At 39.0% G+C, this 20,252-nt stretch overlaps 1 protein-coding gene across 5 annotated transcripts in view; it reads right to left on the bottom strand.

Moving 5' to 3' along the window:
• Window positions 1-20,252, bottom strand: part of Sema2a (Semaphorin 2a) — a 418,382-nt gene that overhangs the window by 125,916 nt on the left and 272,214 nt on the right. For 3 of the 5 annotated variants that reach the window (XR_011177160.1, XR_011177159.1, XR_011177161.1), the window contains 4 exons: window positions 18,551-18,781; window positions 18,051-18,464; window positions 17,678-17,954; window positions 17,154-17,601 (listed from right to left, as the gene is read on the bottom strand). Coding sequence is in view for 2 of the 5 variants with exons in the window: in XM_046624922.2 (XP_046480878.1) it covers window positions 16,609-16,683; window positions 17,154-17,601; window positions 17,678-17,954; window positions 18,051-18,464; window positions 18,551-18,781 (1,445 nt within the window). In the remaining 3 variants the exon portion in view is untranslated. Of the gene's footprint in view, window positions 1-14,469; window positions 16,684-17,153; window positions 17,602-17,677; window positions 17,955-18,050; window positions 18,465-18,550; window positions 18,782-20,252 lie in introns of those variants that run through there. The other 2 variants (XM_046624922.2, XM_069136147.1) reach the window with 1 other exon arrangement.

Here is a 20,252-nt window from a genome sequence, read left to right as displayed (position 1 = left end):
GTAATAGAAATTATTCAGACACTTTGAAGTAAAAACAATATCATCGTACAAACTCAGGGGATAAAACTATGTTCAAACATCACCTGTGATCGTATTTCTGTAACGTATCAATAAATCGAACAGAAAATAACTAACCGCGTTATCGACGAAACGCAGTCGACACTCGACGGTTTTACACGCCAGTCGATTTTCTGCCGTTATACGTGCGACGAATCTCGAGTTGGCGGGATGAAAGGGGAAGGAGGAAACATTTTCTTGGCCAACATAGAAAGTGGCTGAAAAGTGAGTAACAGCGTTGTAGGATCGCAAAGTTTACATCGTTGGTATTTCGCTGCTGCTGGATGCTGAGGGGCGAAGGAGAAAATCGAAGGGGTGTTTTTCTCTCGAAAGGAGAATCGCCCCCTTGCAGCCGGCAGAGACTCTTCCGTCCCCCGTTTAAGTCGAATCAATTGGAAAAGTTTCTCCCTTCGTTTATACTGCCCCTGCAGCCGTCTCATACCTACTCCTGGCCGTAGACTTTCATTTAGGCAACCGTGGAGTCGGAAAAAAGTGCCACGCGATAACTATCGCAGATTTCTTATCCCAAGATACGACGATTGAGGTTTGTTCCTAGCTTTTATTTTATCGACATTTTCGAAACTGTTAATTTTCAGCGGGATTTTTACTCGCGCGGCGAGAAAGGATCTGTGGAATTCACCAAATGTGGCCAAAGTAATATGTGGGTCGCAAAAATAAAAAAATTTCTTTTCTACACAAAGACATTCCTGGCTCAAAAAGTTTCGTATGCGAAGGTTAAGTGGTTCCGAAACATTTTTTTTTTTTTTTCTTCTTTTGGTTTTATATTCAAGTTACACGTGTATTTGAAAAAAAAAAGTTGTCGTGGATTTTCGAAACTCCGTACGTGTTTAATAATTTTCAAGTGTGTGGAAAGTTTCCGAAAGTTGAACGAACAACCTTTCAAATATACGAGGGCACTTATCAAATTTTATTGTTATTACAATTTTAATCTATTATTTTCATACATTTTTTAGGAATACGGTAGTTCGAAAATTGTTAACAAGCCGATATTTGATTTTATTTTTCTTTTTTCTCTTTTGATACGAACAAAATAAAAATTTCCAAAACCGTTCTTCAAGTCTGGGCTTCTTGACCGAGGGTCCAAGATTTCGACGTTGATGAAGGACTTGAAAAATATTGAACAACTAACAAAATATGTGAATCGACCCGAAAATAGAATCTTCGGTGTCTCGAATAATCATAAAAAGAACAGAAAAAAAAAGTTTCGGGATCACTTAAACTTGACGCAAAGAATGTTTACTATGCGGTATATCTTTTTCTTGACAAGACCTAGTGATTTTAAAAATAGCACAGTTAGAATCAAAAACAAAAGTTAAACTGACGCGAAATTGTATATATTATATTAGACTGTGCCAATAAACTTTGGTGTTCGAATTTGAAAGTGCGCATTCCAATATGTTACAAAGGATAGAAAATGAGAGCGATTCCAAAAAGTTTCATTGTAATCGATTCACATTTCAGCGTTGCGGAACTCAAAAATGTGTGCTTATCGACGATTTACGTAATTTTCAGGTGTTGAAATTTATTCCCCAAACATACCAAATTATCATTAAAATTTACTGTTCAAACACGGTAGAATAGATAATATTACGAATGAATATTATTCGATAATTGAAAGAATTTGAAGTGGTATTCATTTAGTGATATACGATCGGTATATGCAATTTCTTAAGGGTCGATTTGCATTTCTTCGCAAACAATTAATGTCTATCGATTATTTGATTTTATTCTACGGCAAAATTGAGAAATTACATCCTTTTCGATGAAAAGAACTGAACATATTAAATGAAACAGTGCCAATGTTCACTTTTTGAGCTTCTTTTGACAACTGATTCGGAGTCGAACGGTTTGCGTGTCTGGATAAGCGAAGTCAAAAAAAAAAAAAAAATCGCGAGGGTTCGGAATGAATTTGCGGCAACTACTGCAATTTGGCAAGTCACAGGAAATGATCTATGCGTCGATGGGTGAAACAATCGATGAAGATAATTAAAAGTGGCATGTAATATAAAATGTTTACAAAAATTCGTACTTATAGCTCTTTTCAATACTCGTCTCTGTTGCGATTTGAAGTTGTAACCTTGATTAAACGCGAGAGGAGAGGTTCTACAAAGAAATTTTGCACACGCGTTACGTACGAGTATTGATCAGCGAAACGCGAACAGAAAATACACTTTATTTTAAATACACTCACAGTCACTCCGAAAGATACGAAACGTTGTAACGCGATAGCCGTACACTCGAAGACTGACACCGAGGACAACTGATCCGCTAATCTTCGTGACACACCCACACACACACACACACACACAGACACACGGTCACGGAAGGGTGCGAAAATCACAACATCCTCTCATGAGCGCTAGAGTTCATACCTCAAACTCAAGTCAAGCACAACAAATACACACAACATACTTAAATTGTTTACTGTACGTATGGTAAGAATCAGCCTTCGGCAGATGAGTTGCTTTGATATCGGCAAATTCATCTTCGGTAATGAAGCGCTTTTACTGTGTGATTTACTTTGGTATGAAAAAAAAAAAAAAACTGTTTGCGCTATTCGATATTCACGACTGTAAATAGCGTCGTATCATGTTCGGATTACTCGTGATCTGATTAGTGTCGATAAAAAAAAAAATCCTGCAAAACGACTCGTGAGACGAAAAGTTTCCGAGCTCTGAAAATCGCAAAAACGCAAAGCTAGGTTCTTTGGATTATTCGGTAAAAATTTTGGCGGTCTTGAAAAATATTGAAATCGTTTTTCCGATCGGCTAAGTCGACGTAATTTTGCGAATGCGCTGCGGTCAACTTATTGTACAAAGGTTCTCGGTCATCTGCGCAATAAACTGTACACAAGTACACTGAGAAAAATTTCATTTGTTGTAGTAACTAGAGAAAAATTCTGTAAAACAGGTATCGTTGAAAAAATTGTTTGAATATCGTTGGAATTGCGAAAAACGAGGTACGCCTAACCATTTTGCGCCATCGTCGATCCTTTTTTGGTTATTGCAACGCAAAATCAGTTTGTGAGGTTTGCTCTACTTTTTTAGTTAAACAAGGCTTTAACGTCAATTCATCGTTGCACGAGCGTTAAATTTTCGCAACAGTTGGAAGAAAATATAGCAACAGTGATCGTAACGAGAAAGAATAGCAACGGATAGTAGACTTTCCGGTAACAGCTAGAAAACTAAGTTTCATTTTCTACCTAGAACTATATTTTTCGATAGTCGTAAAAAAATGGAAATAGTTAAGGACCGAGCGGTAACCGGAACTAAAAATTTCTCTCAGTGTAGTTCTCAAGATGCGTAGTCAATATTGATATATCCTCTTTCTGTTGTTTTCGTTTCTGCACCTCCACGATACTCTGCATAAATATGTATATATATATATATATTCGCAATCCACCCTCCGCGTCATCTGCAAGGGTGTACAAGGCATGTTGGTCTCTTCACATATACACACATGCATATAAATACCTGTATATGTGTTTTGAGGGTGGTTCGCGAAGCTGTTTCATATTCTATCGGGTGTTCGCCTCTCATCTGCGAAATTGATTGAAATATTTTATTGTCTTTGGCATGTACGTCGGTTGGAAAGTGCGGAACGTGTGTGCGTCCTTTTCTCTTTTCCCCCCTCTCGCTCTCTCTCTCTCTCTCTCTCTCTCTCTCGCTCACTTTTTATTTCCGTGTACGTACATAAATACATACTCTGTATACACGTATACGCGTATACGCTGAGAATGTACTGCTGGCGTGAGTCGTAATTTAGGGGGAATGGTGGCATCTTTAAGCCGGTAATACGTCGGGAGATATTGGTCCATTCGAACAATGGGACACGTCGGCTTTATCTTACGCTCCACATTTCTCCAGTTCGGGTTGCGACGCAGGGCGCGGGCGGAAAAAAGCTCACCCGCAAAATTGATATTTCTGAATCACATCCCTCCCTTCACCCCTCCGCTGTATTATATGCACCCCATTTTATATATCTGCAAGCCAGCCATATTTAAGACCACAAGTTATACTGTTTTTCTATTTTTTTTTTTCGATCTTTTTCCCCCTCATGCATTCTTCCAACTCTCTTGTCTTATTTTCCCACGCCACCAAGAGAAAATCTATACTTCTATCATGGGAGATAAGAAAACACAGGCCATGCGTGAAACATCAATGGGACCGACAATCTTGATCAAAAGTTAGTTTAAAAATCGTTTGATAAAATTTGCCAGGTCTCGTCATTCTGAACGTTCCGATCAAAGAAAACATTTTCGAATTTATTTCAAACGCTGCAGCTTGTGTGATTATAACTCGCGCAAATTCATTCGTATCACGTATTACGATTCTGGGACCAATATTATCCTTGTTTCTTGAAATTCGCTACGATCCGTTCGTCCAATTCCTTCTAAATAATCGCAAAGTGCCTGCAGCTTGAAGTTGCAGAAATGTTATTTTCTGCACTAACTGTATTTTTTGCATTTTGCAATAATTCGTAGATACATTAATTATTTCATCTGGTTCACGTATCGCATTCGACCAGCAGGCAAGTTGAGCTTCAATTGCCAGCCTTTTTGCGGACGGAATGGTTAGATCAGAATTTATAATTCACTAACGGCTATTAAATATAACGACTATATAACGCTGCTCTCAACGGCCCGATAATGCCTCGCCACTTCACTTACCGAACGTAAAAGAGTTTCCTGAAAATATCCGAACAACGTTTTTGTCTAGCTGCGAGTAAAACATGAGTGCATCCGAATTCTGGTGAAAAAAAATCCCGAACACTACATCCAATGACGCCTCCGTTCCGAAGTCAGGCCACCAAGGACCTCTTAAGTCGTGGACTCAACGGGTTCGTGGTACAGAGAACCGTGGTTACGGTTACAAAAATCTTTCAATCCCACCCGAACACTCCCTCATTCCGAAGTTGATGATTCTTTACAATCTGGCGTGCACGCGTGTCACACGCGGTTGTCGTAACACGCCGCGATGCATCGAGATCCCTTGATTCGCGATCAAGGAGCCATAAATTCGAAATGCAGCGCATGTGCATGCCGCGCCACACGCCGGAGTCCCAACGCGGTCAGACGGACGTTTTTATGTCCAAGCCGCCGGCAATAGCTCATCGATCGTGACGTCAGGGGCTCCGGCAGACATATGCAGACCCGCCTCAAACCCAAAAACTTCGCTACAGTTAGCCGCGGGAGCGGTTAAAGCTTTCTTTCAACGGTCGATTCGATACGTGCGATCCGCTCATGATCAGACGCCGGGATCCCTACGCGGTGACACGAACACCTCGGTGATCAAGCCGCGGAGAACCAGGCGCTTCTGATATCAATCCGCGAATACTCGTATTCGACTCGAAAATTGACGGACTCCCCCCTCCTAACGCTGTTGCTTCGAAATCGAAATCTACTCGATGGTCTCGAGCACTTCTGGCCGTCACCGTGTCTGGAGCTCGAATGAAAAATTTGAAGCCCGGCTCGCTTCGCTTCTGCCCGATTGTAGCGTCCGACTCCAGTTGCTGATCCAAGAAACTTTTGACTGACGATACAGGGTCCGTTACTCCTACAAATCTACCGCGCGTAATTCAACTTATCTATATCTATAGATACCGCGACAGAAATGTTTTTATTTTATGATTTTAACTAAACATTTGTTCCTCTGTATTAACATGAACGTGAACGTAAATTTGTGTATTTTTATTTTTTTGTTTTTGTTTTTGAGGTTGATTTTAATCAGTTGGTCACAATCACACCAAAATCCTAAGCGTGTGTAGTGCTTTAAAATATTTAATAATCACCTTTTTTAAGCCTCCGTTTTTATTCGCAGCACAAGAGTGAAATATTCTGGAATCCGTTTCTCAGTATTAATGCCTTCGTTTGTTCGAGCAGATAATTCTTTATCCAATTTGGTACGATTCATGCGGCATTTGGACCTTTCATTAATTGTCCATTTGTTCAATTCACGTATTTTACGTTTTGATTTTCTAGTAAAATAATACAACACTATCAAGAAACAGAATTAACGCAGCGTGTTCTTTAAATTTCTTTTCACATACCCCTGATTTATTATTTCATTTCTTTCTTCAATTACCAGAGCTTTCTTATACTAAAGTGTAATTCGTGTTTGAAGTAGCTTGATCGATCAATCAACACTGAATTCTGTGAAAAACGTTCAGCTGAAACTATAATGACCGACAATTGGAAGAAGCTCAGCCAATTATAAACGAGAAAATTGTGGTAGGTAAATACGTCAAAATAAACTTGTATAAGTTCCATTCAAATATGAATAACAATATTAATTAACGGTAGGTTTCTCAAACAGGCGTTTGTCCTTCTTCAGCCATCGACTGGCTGTTACATTTTTAAATTTCGACAGAATCAAGAGATTCGATGTGTGGAACGGTGCTCGAGCGACAGTTTTCAAAAATAATTAGAAAACGACATGGGTAAAAAAAAAAAAAAAAAAAAAGAACAAATCAAAAGATGAAAGAAGAGTAATTCTTCTTGGCAAAGTCTTTTCACAGAAAAATCTTGAAATGTGAATAGCCATTGTTCTTAAACAATGGAACTATAATGGCGGTGAATGGTAATAGAATTTAATGAAAGAAGATCCAAGAGGGGTCGTCGCTGCTGGATGTGCACGCGGTGCGAATGAGACCATCGATTTTTCGATTTGTCGAAACGTGCGAAACGGGGAAACGGATTCCACCGCATAAATTGACGCGCGAATCTTCGGCGCGTTTAAGAATTCACCGATATTACATCGTCGGCAATTATTCACCCAGGTTTACGCACTCGCGATGGAAACCGCAACATTTTCAACCTGTAATCGAAGTCCGCCAGTTACATGCTGTGAAATTGCAAATGTTAACCGTGGCACGGAATTCACTCTGCGATGGGCAAAGGCATGGCTAATTTATATTTAAATCACCTGACGGTTTCGCAGGTGCGACGAGAATGATGCACTTCGGGTACAAGTTTCATTTCACGCGTTTAAGGATCGAACGATTGATCCGAAAATCGGTGAAAACTGCACTAAAAATTGATCTTGGAACGACTTGTTACTTTTTTTTTTTTAGATTAACCAATACGTATTTTTCAGTTTATATGTTTATTTGTTGAAAAATTTTATAAATTTCCTTGTTGTTTCATTTGGCTGCCAAGTCCTGTCAGTTTCAGATTTTTCACTCGGTCGTTTTCGAGATCATCGCGGGAGTTTGCGAATATTCGATCGAAAAATTAAGAATTACTAGACGAAAGAATACGGAAACAACAAAAAATAGAAGACACAAAAGATCGCAGATCTGGCGAAACACATTTTCATCTACTTTGAAGGACTGCAATTTCGTCGTTTCAAGAAATCTGGTAATATTCGCGAACATTTTTTTTTTTTTCTTTACACAGTAATATATTTCAAGACGAACAACTCGAGATCACAATTTTCTTGGTTCAATTTCACTTTGAAGAGATACAATTCAACGAAAATATGCCGATCATCGGATATCGTTAGTAATGAAAATTTATGTCGCGGTAAATATCGGCGATAAAAATCCCGCAGAAATAACAATTGTCTGTTTCATTCAAGGTAATGTAACAAACACGCACAAGTACGACGAAACAGAAAGGTATAAGAGTTAATAAAGAAACACGGGAATTGAATTCTTGAGTACGACGAGGAAGATTTCGGAAGTTTTTAAGTATAAATATAACGGTACGACGTATTTCGAAACGGCGTCATTCTGTATTTAAAGTGCGTGCGAAGTGCAAATAACTGTTTACTCAATCCTCGGAACTAAGTCTATTAAAACTTTGACCATTCCGATTATTTTATCGTATTTTAACGGCTTTCAAATGCTGGAAATATCCATTGAACGAAGTGAGAACCCGTGATATAATTATTAAAATATTTCATATCTTGAAAATAATACCTTTTCAGATCTTTCGGCGGTTCGATTGATATTCAGGCTTGAAAAAAAAAAAAAAAACTGTCCAGCCGTTTTGCGACGTAGCGAAACTCCGTCGCTCTGTCAAGAATTAATATGAAAAAAATATATGGAGCTTTGTCGACTTCAATATTACAGTTAATGAGTCGATAACGTTTAGCCACGAATGAACGTGGCTAATGAGAACTTTTTAATGCCCATTATCGTTCTGTGATAATTACAATCGTCGCTCTGAGATTTCATTGCGATTCAATATTATTACCCTACCAAATGCGCTCAGCGCGCTGTGGAACTGATTTTCTTCTCGTGGTTATAACCGTTGATTTTTCATCCTTGGAAAAAGCTTGAAATCGAACTACGCGATGAAGATATATTTTTGTTAAAGTGGCATCACGATGAGACGCGTGTAGCCGAAAAATATTAGTCATCATATTTGAATAAACTAGGATTTTCTCACAAATGTTTGCAGCGGATTTGAAACCGTTGACATAATTACTGGAACAAACCAGAGGAAATTATTACACGTACTGATATGTGATACATATAATGCATGACCGGTATGATTTAGTTGTTCGCAATTAGAATTCTTTAATACTAGCGGATTTGAATTTTGTAAATTAGTCAAGATGCAAAAGCAATCTCAACTCAATTTTCGAATCATTGGATATCCTGTCGTTTGTTTTATCAACCATTTCGACAAATCACCATAACTTTGTTTCACATCGATTCTCAGAGTTTGATCATATTTTCTTTTGCAAATAAAATTTATTACCTTTTTTTTATATGCTTAAACCGAATCATTCGTCATGTCTAAAGATATTGTCGAAACTCGTTTCTCCATATTTTTTCAGTCAGTTCAATATTCATCGCTAAAATTTTAACCATCGAAGATACGTCGCTTTTTCTCTTTTATCACGATCATCGGTCGGAATATCGATCAAGTGGATCAATTTATACCGTATTGCCACCAACAACGAATCCTTCTTTACCGATAGTTCCGTCAACCAATAACCAATAACTTATTGAGTAGTAAAAACTGTTCTACAAGTATCCGAGTAATCGTCGCGCAAAGTTGAACATAATTATTTTAATTTAACACCGCCACGAAGCGTCTTTCGCGTAAAATTACACGGAGCGAGGAACTTTGGAAAGTTCTTTTTTCACTCCGTTTAGTGCCGAACTTTACGCCCCGAGAGTGGACGGGTACTCTCGCCGTGCTTCGAATAATCAATTGTACTCTTTTTATCCCCAAGCACCCTGCAGCAGCTATTCCGGTTTCGACGACTGTTTGCTAATGAACGAAACGTCCCGCGTACCTAATCCGTCGGCATTGTTTAATTCATTGCGCGCATATCGTTGTCGAGATAGTTAAAAACAAATCCCGCAACGCCGTAGAAACCATTTCCGCAACGAGTTTGCATTGATCAATATCTTGTGGGGCAAAGTTCTTTTCTGTACATGTTTTTCTAACACAAGTTAGAAGCTTTTGGTTTAGCCGACTACGAATCTGAAATCAGATTTCGAAAATTCGGTACGGCGAATCGGGAAAGTTTTTTTTACCGTATTCGAACAAATTTAAAATTTTTGTCAGTCGTATTGGACCCGCCATTTTGAATTTTTGAAATCTGATTTCAGATTTGTAATCAGCGACGCCTAAAACTATAAAATATCATCTTGTCATCAGAGTTTAATCACAATCAGCAGAATAATGATTGACTCGAAGGGTTAATCTCTGGAATTGTGGGTGAAAACGGATATATTAATACCCGGAAATAGAATGAAGTCTTTGCGGCTTGTAACGGATAAAGTATGTACCTCGTTTTTCCTAATTCCAACAATATTCAAACAGTATTTTGAACGATTTTACTGAATTTTTCTAGTTACTATAACAAATGAAATATTTCTCAGTGCATACCGCAGTAACTGAAATAGTCACTACGAATAAACCAGGACGAGAGTAGCTATAAGAATATTTCCTCATGCATCGTCGCTGCGAAAAATAAATTTCCGATAGCTCGGAAATAAGACGTCTAAAACAGTAAATCGGGACAACGTGTTCCATAGAAATGCACGTTTTCATAATTCAGCGCATAATTATACGGATATTTCCAGTGCGGTTCGTTTTATCGTAACGTATCACATACGTTTATAGCATAGTACAGGCTTCACAACTCCGGAACGAGTTCCAATTTTCTGTCAAGTTTCCTTTTTTCTTCAAGGAAAATCATCCGAGTATATAAATTTGTCACTTACCTTTTGTTTAAATTTCCATCTTTCGCAGTTTTCTCAGCGTGTGATATTATTTCCGGACTTACCTGGGGCTCTGTAACACAACTACGGTAATAATTTGTATTACACAACTAACCACGCGCTGTGATAATTAGTGATTATGAAATAAAGAGGGACAAAAAAAAAAAAATATATATTATCGGAACGTTGCCTCATAATTTCACCGAAATTGCGCCATCTTCCAAGTTTAGTACGACTATAACCTTGAGCTTCCAACTTGACAACTTGTCATATTCGCATAAATTTTAATACAACTTAAGATTGCATTGTCTTACCGTTAATCCACCCTGAAAAGCTTGCTTCAACAACTTTCCTCGCACCGTTGAAAATTGGCGTAAATATGAGAACGGAAACAGGAAGCTGACAGTCCTTGAGCCCGGTCTCGGAAGGAGAAGAAGTTGGTTTCGTTGCAACAAAATAAAAAAAAAAAAAAAAAAAAATAAAAAAATTACTCACAAGCAGATAAAAAAAAAAAAAAAGTTTCGCCAATTCCTTAACCACACTTCACGTTGCTTGGCCCGGTTTATTTTCGTCGCATTCATCGAGCCTAAGTCGACGGTTTGTTCCAAGGGATTATAGGAACCTCGATCAAGATACACAGGGCGAATCATTTATTAAAGCAAAACTTTATTATAGCAATAGTGAACAATGGATAACTATTAAAGATTTTTAACATGTGTTCGTATCGTATTATTATCATAATATTTTTATTACTTTTATTTCTAGTTGTGTTTTTTTTTTGTTTTTTGTTTTTTTTTTTTTGTTTTTTTTTTTAAAGGTTTTTTTTTTCTTCTCCTCCTTTTTTGATAAAAATAGCGATTGAATGTTGTTTAGGTTTAGGTAGTAGGTGAATATCTAAAAGGTATCTTACCGTACGAAATTTTCTAAACTTAAGGTACGTAGTCCTAGGTTCGTGGTTATTGTTATTGTTAATGGTACAATACAATTCCGAGGTGGTTGCGTGTGTTTTTTTCTTCTCTCGATTTTTTTTTTTCTTTTTTTTTCTTTTGTTTTTGGTAGTCGTGGCGGTAGTTGCGGTTGCGGTGGTAGTAGAAATTCGTCTCGCTCGTAGATAAAACCGGGAACAGCCTTCTTGAAGCCTGTTTTCAATTTCTAACATTTGAATCACTTGAAAATTACTCAATTTGTTTTTTTTTTCCGAACAAATGTCTTACTCGAAGCTCGAGGCGGATATTGAAAACTTCACGCGACTTTAATCGTCGATTCTTCGCGACTGTAAAACGATTATACGGCAAAAAGATTTCTCAGATTTAGTTCTCGTCATATACGTGCTTCAAGAATATGCCAATACATCGTAAAAAATATTATTTCAGAACGCGATAAAGAAAAATCTGTCATCTTTGAAAGATGCGCAACATTTTTTTTTGGGGGAAAAACAAAAACGTTAAAAAAAAAATTGAATTCCTGTCTTTCCTCGAGAATTGAAAACAGGCCAACGAATAAATGAGTATGTTTGGTCAAGTCTGTTTCACGAACTTTTCAAATTACGGATCTTTAGAGGGTGGATAGAAAATGATAACGAGTCTTATAGAAAAAAAAAAAAAAAAAAAAAAAAAACCAACGTGTGTATATATATATATGTATATATATACCCAAATGTAAAGTTGGCGATAAAACTATTACAGTCATTGGCTATTCCTAATGATATTTAGTAAGTCGTTATCAGCTATTTTTATCGTATTAATAAAATCCACATTATCTTATTGGGCTTTATACGGATTCAACCACCATATTATACCGATCGATTAATCATAATCCATCGTACAACTTACACTAATCGAGCTAATCTATAAACTAAAGCTCCAGTTGGGGCGACCGAAAATATTTACCGACCTATAGGTATAATATAATATTATACAGTTACAGGTAAAATTGCTTTTTCCGTAATCGTTGATTGTAAAAAAAAGAAAAAAAAAAGAAGGAATTTAACTTCGCTACAAGTGTATGAATACAATGTACAATATTGTAGAAATATTGAAAGAAATGAATCGAAAAAATTAAGTAAGACAAATAGCCATGAATTTCTACATGAAAATATAATACCTACCAATTTTCCGTTGCGCCAACCGATTTTTCCTTCCTCGGTATAACATACGGTAAAAATCATAATAATATAATACGCTTGTATATATATATAGTTTATAACAATTTTATTTCATCAAAGATTGCTTTCCGTAATCACGCCGACTTCCTGAAGAGCTTGAAGCGCGACGAGCTTTTTTTTTTTTTATTCCTGTCCGTCACCGAAAACCGTGCGACGAAATTGAATCTTGGATTATGACGTTATTATTACTATTGTTTTTTTTTTTATTATTATTATTGTTATTGTTATTATTATTATTACTATTGTTACGATTTTCTTGTTGCTTGTTTTTTTTTTTTTCTCGATTCGCACGCGTCAAACTCTTACCCAAAGATCATGTATTATAGTCTTACTATTTTAACGTAATAATTATTCATTTTATTAAATATAGCATCGTTTCGTTATCCATTCGTCGGTTTGCGTATGAAGTTATAGAAGGTGAGAGTGTACTGTACGAGTGTCACGTGTTCACACACATATTCCGTAACGTGTCGTGATCGATCGACGTTCTCAACTACATCGAATTATGCTAACGTAGGCGGGTACAAGGGTCATTATTTATTTATTTAATTTTTTTTCTTCTCTTGTTTTCCTTCATCCCTTCGCGTCTTTTTCATTTGAATGCTCACGGTGTTTCGTAGCTTAGTCAGTCGGGCATTGTACATAGTTTAGTCTTCATTGTTCGCGTCTAAACGTAGCCTAATGCAATGGAATATTTATTCCTTCCCTCCCCCCCCCCCCCCCCCCCCCCTCCCCCCCTCCACCCTTGACCCTCAATTCTGTTAGTTAAATTCCGTCGACATTTGTGAGCTGAATTTTCTTGCGTTTAGGTTTATATATATATATATATGGTTTATATATGTATATATATATATTTTCCTGCTCGTGGTATAAATATTCATCGGCACCGGGCACGGGACTCGAAGTACACTTGCTAATCAATAATTAAATAGCAAATTACTGGCTGGCCGGTCTTACATGCTTAGTTTGTCCTTATTCACCGAACTCATTCGTTCTTGAATAATTACTCAGTTACTTAATCACTTGTTACTTAATAAATTTGCCGACTTACTTACTTACATGATTACTTACTTACTTACTTACTTACTTACTTGATTACTTACTTACTTACTTACTTACTTACTTACTTACTTGCCGACTTACACTTTAAATACTAATCAATACTTGTTGAAGCTCATATTATGTAAGTTATTTACGCACTTAAAGATTAGCTCACCAATTATTGTATCATGCTTATCGACTAAGAACGTGATGTTTTTATCATCGTTTTATTTATTTATTTTTTTTTTTCTTTCCTTTAATTTGTTACTTTATTCACCAAGAGGTGGCTACCGTTAATATGGGATACAAAAGTAATCGGTTCGATTAGACCCAGATTTATTATTTATATATGTATATATACATATAATTGTCTCTTACCTAACTCCACGTGCCTTTTCCTCATTTTATTTATTTCCTTTACTCTCTCTCTCTTTCAACCGTGAAACGATAATAACAATAAACGATAATATCGTTAATTTTACCATCGTTTTCGTGCGTTATTATTTCTATCGCTACTTTGTGTCATTAAACGAAACGAAGTTAAGAATTCAGGAGAAACAAAGATAACGACTTTGTACAAAAATCAGAAAATATTATTGTTAAGTATTCAACAAACTTGCCGTGCTAAAGGATTTATTTCATTTTTTAACCACTAGCTCCATCATTCTTCTCAAAATGATGCAGAATTTTATCCTGAAGTTGAAACGAAAGTTTTAAATCAATTATTTACAAACTCAGAGGCAAGAACGAACTATATACACAACTGCAGCTTCGGGAAACTCGACTCGTTAAATCCGCTCGGGTAAAGGCGTCATGACCTCCCCTCCTTCCCCATCCCTTGGCTACGTTGTTTATTCAATGGTTTACACCAAAAGTTTATACCCATTTCACCTCTCCTTCGATATCATAGACAAGAAACTTCCCGGTGTGTATGATACGTCGGTTATAGCGATCGATTACTTTGTACATTTCGCGCAATGTAAATTTTTGCTATCGTCAAATTGTTGATGGCAATTATTAATTATACATCGACGCCGAACGTCACACTTCTCGTTTTCACAGTGTTTTTTTTTCTACACAGAAAGCAGTCGTTTGAATCTTCTTCTCATCGTTCGCGATCTTTTGGTCAATTTATTGTTCTAAGAATTTTCCTCTACAGAAATAATATAACGTTTATCCAACATGACGTTGCAAATTTCATAAATTTTCATTCATTTTATATACAATTTATTGAATCATTACATGTATGCAGTTGGATCACGCCACTGATTTTTTGTGCTTATGCGCCAATAATACACGCACATGTCACGTTAAGACATCCTGAACCAATTCGTTTAATTATAGATGTTACATAAATTATTGACGAGTTATTTTTCGTTCGCCCTTTTCCTTCTCTTTCATCCTCCTGGATAACAACCTTCTACATCAGTATCTAGCACCTCAGGATCTAGTTTTGCTTATTCATAATATTCGACAGATCGAAAATTCCACCTTACTACGCGTTACCGTTACGATTATTCTTTTTCTCTCTACTTGCACGTCGGTAATTAGAAACATAACTGTCCAAGTAAAAAATACAACTGACTTCTACTCGTTCGGAAACCAAAGAATTGGAAAATGGATGAAACATGAAACGGCGATCGGTTCGCGACCATGTAAATTACAGTTACGAGTTGTTGCAGAAAAATTTCGAACTAGTGACACGGTGTCAGTATGTATGTAAAACACCCTGATACTTTCAACATGAAAACGGCCGTCGTGCTTATAACCCGCATTCTAACCGTTCCACGTTCGACGATAATAATTTCTAATTTCCATCGACCCTGAATTCTTTCCTCATCAGATTTTTAGTCACACTATTTCTTTTCCACAACTATATTCTATATCGTCTTACCAGCTTAAAATCTATCGCCATTACATTCATCAGCACAGGTATAAGAAATACCTATCCACTATACATTCATGATTGTTTTCAGCCATATAACGTGGGATCAATATATTGTCCCGCTATCGGTCACCGAATTGGCGACGTTTTATTATTAAGTTATTTTATTTATTTTTTTTTTCTTTCTTTTTTTTTTTTTTTTTCTTCACTATTTTCAAATTGAAAAAATCTTAGAGCAGCTTTTCAATACATGTATATATCACAGGTCTAAGAAAACAAAAAATACTTTACACAGGTTAAAAGCAAAAAAAAAAAAAAAAAAAAAAAAAAATGGTGACGTTGACGCAGCGGCGAATCGTCGCGCCTCCTTCACCCGCACCTAGAAATTGCTCGTTCAACATGCGGTAACGACTCACTTCCGGTTAGCAAAACGTCCGCCCCGTTGCGTACTGCAGTGTGCTTGACCATAGCACGAAACGGTGAAAGATTAATTGTGCATGCTGGCGCGGTTGCTGTGAAGAACTTTGGCTTGAGAGAAGGGGTTTCGTTCTTTATTTCTCATTGATACACGCTCGGATAGTCGAGCGTGATAAGCTCGGTGACAGCACACGTTTGTTTTATTCTTTTTTTTTTTGTTGATTTTGGTGATTAAATTGATGTCAGCATTTGTTTTTTTTTTTTCGCTCTGTTTCGTTTGACACAATTCAACGCGTGTCCGGTTGAATCGAAAAAACTGTGCACTTTAACAATTTACGGTGATACTAAAATTTGGCATCATAAAACGATATATTTACACTCATACCAAAAGCCGTGTTTACACACTGTATCGATACAGGCTTATATTTACAGCAGGCAATTGTTTTCAAGAAATTTGTGATTCGAGGTTCAAAGGTTCAATTATAATCAGAAGCCATCAAGAGACAGAGAAAGAGAGAGTGAATGGCTTCGGTGCACATGCTCATTACGTATAATCTCATAATGTTCACCGGTGTTTTCTTAGCTTTATTACCATTGTTAAATTTATATTCATTTCTTTTATTCAATCGTTTTTTCACTCAGTTCCTTTTCAATTTACACTCCCGGTAACCGCCAACGATACGGCTCCGGTTATTATCATGAAAATTTTTAGGGACTCGTCACTATCCGTACTTGGACCAACGTTTTTTAACGGTACGTCAACGCTTGCCTGCTCGACAATAACCTCCGGTATTTTATTTAACGTCAAGTTAGTCAAGGCGCTTGAGCCGTCGATTCATCACACCAGGGACGAACCGTAGACCTCGTTAGTGTGAACGTTTTGATTACTGTCGTTCTGCCGTGAAGCGCATTGCTAAAACAGAACAAGAAGGGAGCTCTCTTCATTCACGAACCTACATTACTGTTTTCTTAAACGTTCTCGACAATTCGATTCAATCCACCTTGTATGTGGTTGGCGTAACGCCTATTTTTCGAACACTCTTATGCAGCCATGAGGCGAGCTAGAATATTTTCAAGACGTTCATCGTTAAATCTTCGTCCTTCGAGCCGCGCATTAGAGTAACCAGGAATTTTCCCACAGATGCATAAGACTGCGCGAAACGTAAAGCACGACGTCAGGACGCGAGTGATGTGGTCATTTTTGTCTCTGTGAATGTCGGAGCTTGATTGATCAAATGAACGATACCGCACTAGAGCTTATTCTTCAAGTCCGAAGTCTTCCGATCGTTACTGTATTTTCACGGGTTCGAATAGATTGACGCGGGCAACCCTGATTTCTCAAAACCACTAACAATTAGCTGAACGAAGATGTGAAAGACTCACCGCTTGCTTTCTCTCCCAGCTTTTCATTGCCGATTTATACTTCTCGAACTCGTGGCACCAGTCGGAATATATTTTCTGATAATCGTTCGACTTTGCCGGTGCGGAACACCTGTGAGCGTCGACGGTGATGTTGTAGGAGCAAAGCAGCGCACCGCCAAGCCAACAGTCGTAACGACCAGCGTCCTGCTCGTTCACTCCAACGATGACAAGTCCCTTCTCCGATGTCTCGATGAACTTGTCACCACCAGCGCCGTACTTGTAGACGATTTGGTACCGCCCCTTCTCTTTGCTGTAATGGTACCACCTGACCTCCTGATTGGCGAGGACTTCGGGCATCTTTACGAAACAGCCCAGATGCACCGACTGGCCCCAAGTAACGACGAGCTTCCGTTTTCCAACACTGCTGTCACAGACGTCAGCGGTGCTGTTCGAAACGTCCTGAAGAAGCCTGAGGAGCAGAAGAAGGATCCGGAACGTCGAGAATGGTCAGTGAAAATCGGTTCTCGTCACGTCGGTACACTTACCCTGGTTCGTAGGGCTTGCAGGTGTTGGTGTCCTTGTCCCATCCGCAGTACGGATCGTGGACACAACGTAGACAGTTGTCGTAGCGTCTCGAGCACATGACCAAATCGATCTGCTTGATCCGATGGTCGGAGGCGACGTAGAGCGCCTTGTGCTCCTTCGAGATCTCCATCGCCTGGATCGGTTCGCCAGGAGTCACGTCGAATACGTCCAAGAGAATGGACTGGGACTCTCCGTTTCCATCGAGCCATTGAACTACCTTGTGCACTCTTCCGTCGCCTTGAAAAAAACATTGGTTAAAACGTAATTAGTGTCACGCGGAGTTGGACGGTGGAAGAAGTTATCGGGCCTGAAAGAATGGACTCCGCGACTCACTGGATCCAGCGTAGTAAACCGTGTAGTCGAGGTCCATGCCGACGAAGTCTATCCTCAGCTTGTCGACGACCAGCCGAGTGAGCATTACGTCACGTTTGTAGAATACGGGCTTCTCGTTCTCGTGGGAAATCGCCGAGTCCATCAACGGATGTGACCTGATGAAGTTGAGGACGGTGTCAGGGAGTGTCTCTGTGTCGTTCACACACTGGCCGGGCCTGGGCTCGGGTACTTTATTCGACAAGACGGGTAGCCAGGCGCTGCTGCTGGTCGCCTGTTCCTTGAACTTTCCACGGAACGCCTCCTGGATCGCGTCGATGTGGAAGGAGCAGATGGCCGAGCCCATCAGACCGTTTGTCGACGTCGTAAACGTCCCGTAAAAGTGCGTGTCATCACCTGGCACTTTGTAGATACTCTCTGGACCAGAAAACACTCATTATAGTCTATTGCGAAAGCGGTTCTCTACCGATTGTCGGACCTCGGTTCATCCTAGGTTTACTCACGAATCTCATTGAAGTAGAATGGAAATTCCCCAGGGATTGAACAGTTCAATCTGGCCTTCAGATACGTTGCCCAGTTCTGGGCGAGAATGTTCTTCCCGCCGGTGTCTCGCTTGCACACGCGTGCTACCCTCGAGTAAACGCTTTTACCACAGTTTATGTATTCGACTGCGGTCTCGCGGAAGAAGAAGAACACGTGGCTTCCAATGTCGAACGATCCGACGAAATTTGGTTCTGAAGCAATTAGATAGGACATTCTTGAGTAATGATACTGTTGGACTCATGGTTATCAAAAGTTGATCGTCTGTCATATTTAAGCAACGCCCAAGTTATCAGACTTTGAAGTGTGTCACCGGACATGAATTTTTCTCCAATCGACTTCTATCTTGCAGCGTTTTTGATCCTGCAAAACGGGATAAGATTTGCTCGCTAACAACTCGAGTATTCAACGTACGTTGTTGCTCATACAAATACGTTAGTTGTCCATAAATCAGCCACGTGATTGGCATGTATACCTGATTCAAAGGCGAACAGAATCCGATCGCCGTGACTAGTTTCGTACGTACGCGATCTACCCCCCCCCAATAAAAGCTTCTTCTCTACGATCGACTCATCTTGATAATTTGATACCCATTTTCTGTGAGGCGATCGGTATCCTTTCCGTTCTACCGTTGATACATTAATTGTCCGGGCAGAATTTAAAATCTAAAGTTACAAGCGGTAAGGGGCAGTAGGAAACTAGAAGTAAACGTAAACTCGGTCACGAATAATTAATCCTGCTGCTGTACAATTAAGCCAGGGGTGCACGTGATATCCGGTGGCATGTAAGCGGAGGATATAGGATAACTTCCCGAGTACCTCGGCCCGTGCTTGGAATGTATTTGTTGCCTTGCAGTCGGTCGGAATCAGCTCTTGCCTCTGCCTGCATCGAAGTATGGGGCGCATAATTTCTCGCGACTCGACTGCACAGCAGCGCCCCGGGAAGCGACGACCTTTTTTTGGGGAATAAATCGAGCGTTGAAGTAGCAAGAATTTGAGGGAGAAATTGGAGTTCTGATTTGAAATGCGGGGCTCCGAGCCAAGTGGATCGACTCTGTACCGCCATTCGGCAAAATCTGTATACAAGATGAGAGTGGGGTGCTTATTGAGGGGGAAGTTTTTACCCCTGAAAAAAAATTTTCGCTCCCGGATATTATCGGTCTGGATAAGAAATAGAAACGAACAGAGTAATCCGTGCGAATACCGACTTTCTGCCCCCCAACTGACGTATAGGTGTACCTCGTCGATTTTTGTCATTCCGCAATTTGTCGTTTAAAGAGTAAATTCAACCGTAGAGTTCGGTCCCAAAAATCGATTGTCTACGATTATTCGATAACGATGTGAAATTTCCTGATACAACCAATCGGACATTACTTGCTGTCGACAAACGATGACGTGCTCAATGTCCTTTTACCCTACGGGGTGGCAGTCTTTACTTTTTTATGTTAAACCTTGAGGGTAGTTTAGCGCGCAAATAAAATACAACACCGAAGTTTCCTGATATACGACAACCTGTCGCGGAATGAAGAAAATCTGTGAGCTACACCCGGGTACTGTCCTTGTTAGTTATGACTTTGCAGCTTACTCTCCTGGCCTGTATACACCATGTCCGGATTATTTGCTCTTTATGATTTCCGATCTCGCGGTTTGCGTCCCCATCGACCTG

This window comes from Neodiprion pinetum, chromosome 5 (assembly GCF_021155775.2).
Source record: "Neodiprion pinetum isolate iyNeoPine1 chromosome 5, iyNeoPine1.2, whole genome shotgun sequence".
Lineage (NCBI taxonomy): Eukaryota > Metazoa > Arthropoda > Insecta > Hymenoptera > Diprionidae > Neodiprion > Neodiprion pinetum.
This window is presented reverse-complemented; position numbering and strand designations above follow the sequence as displayed.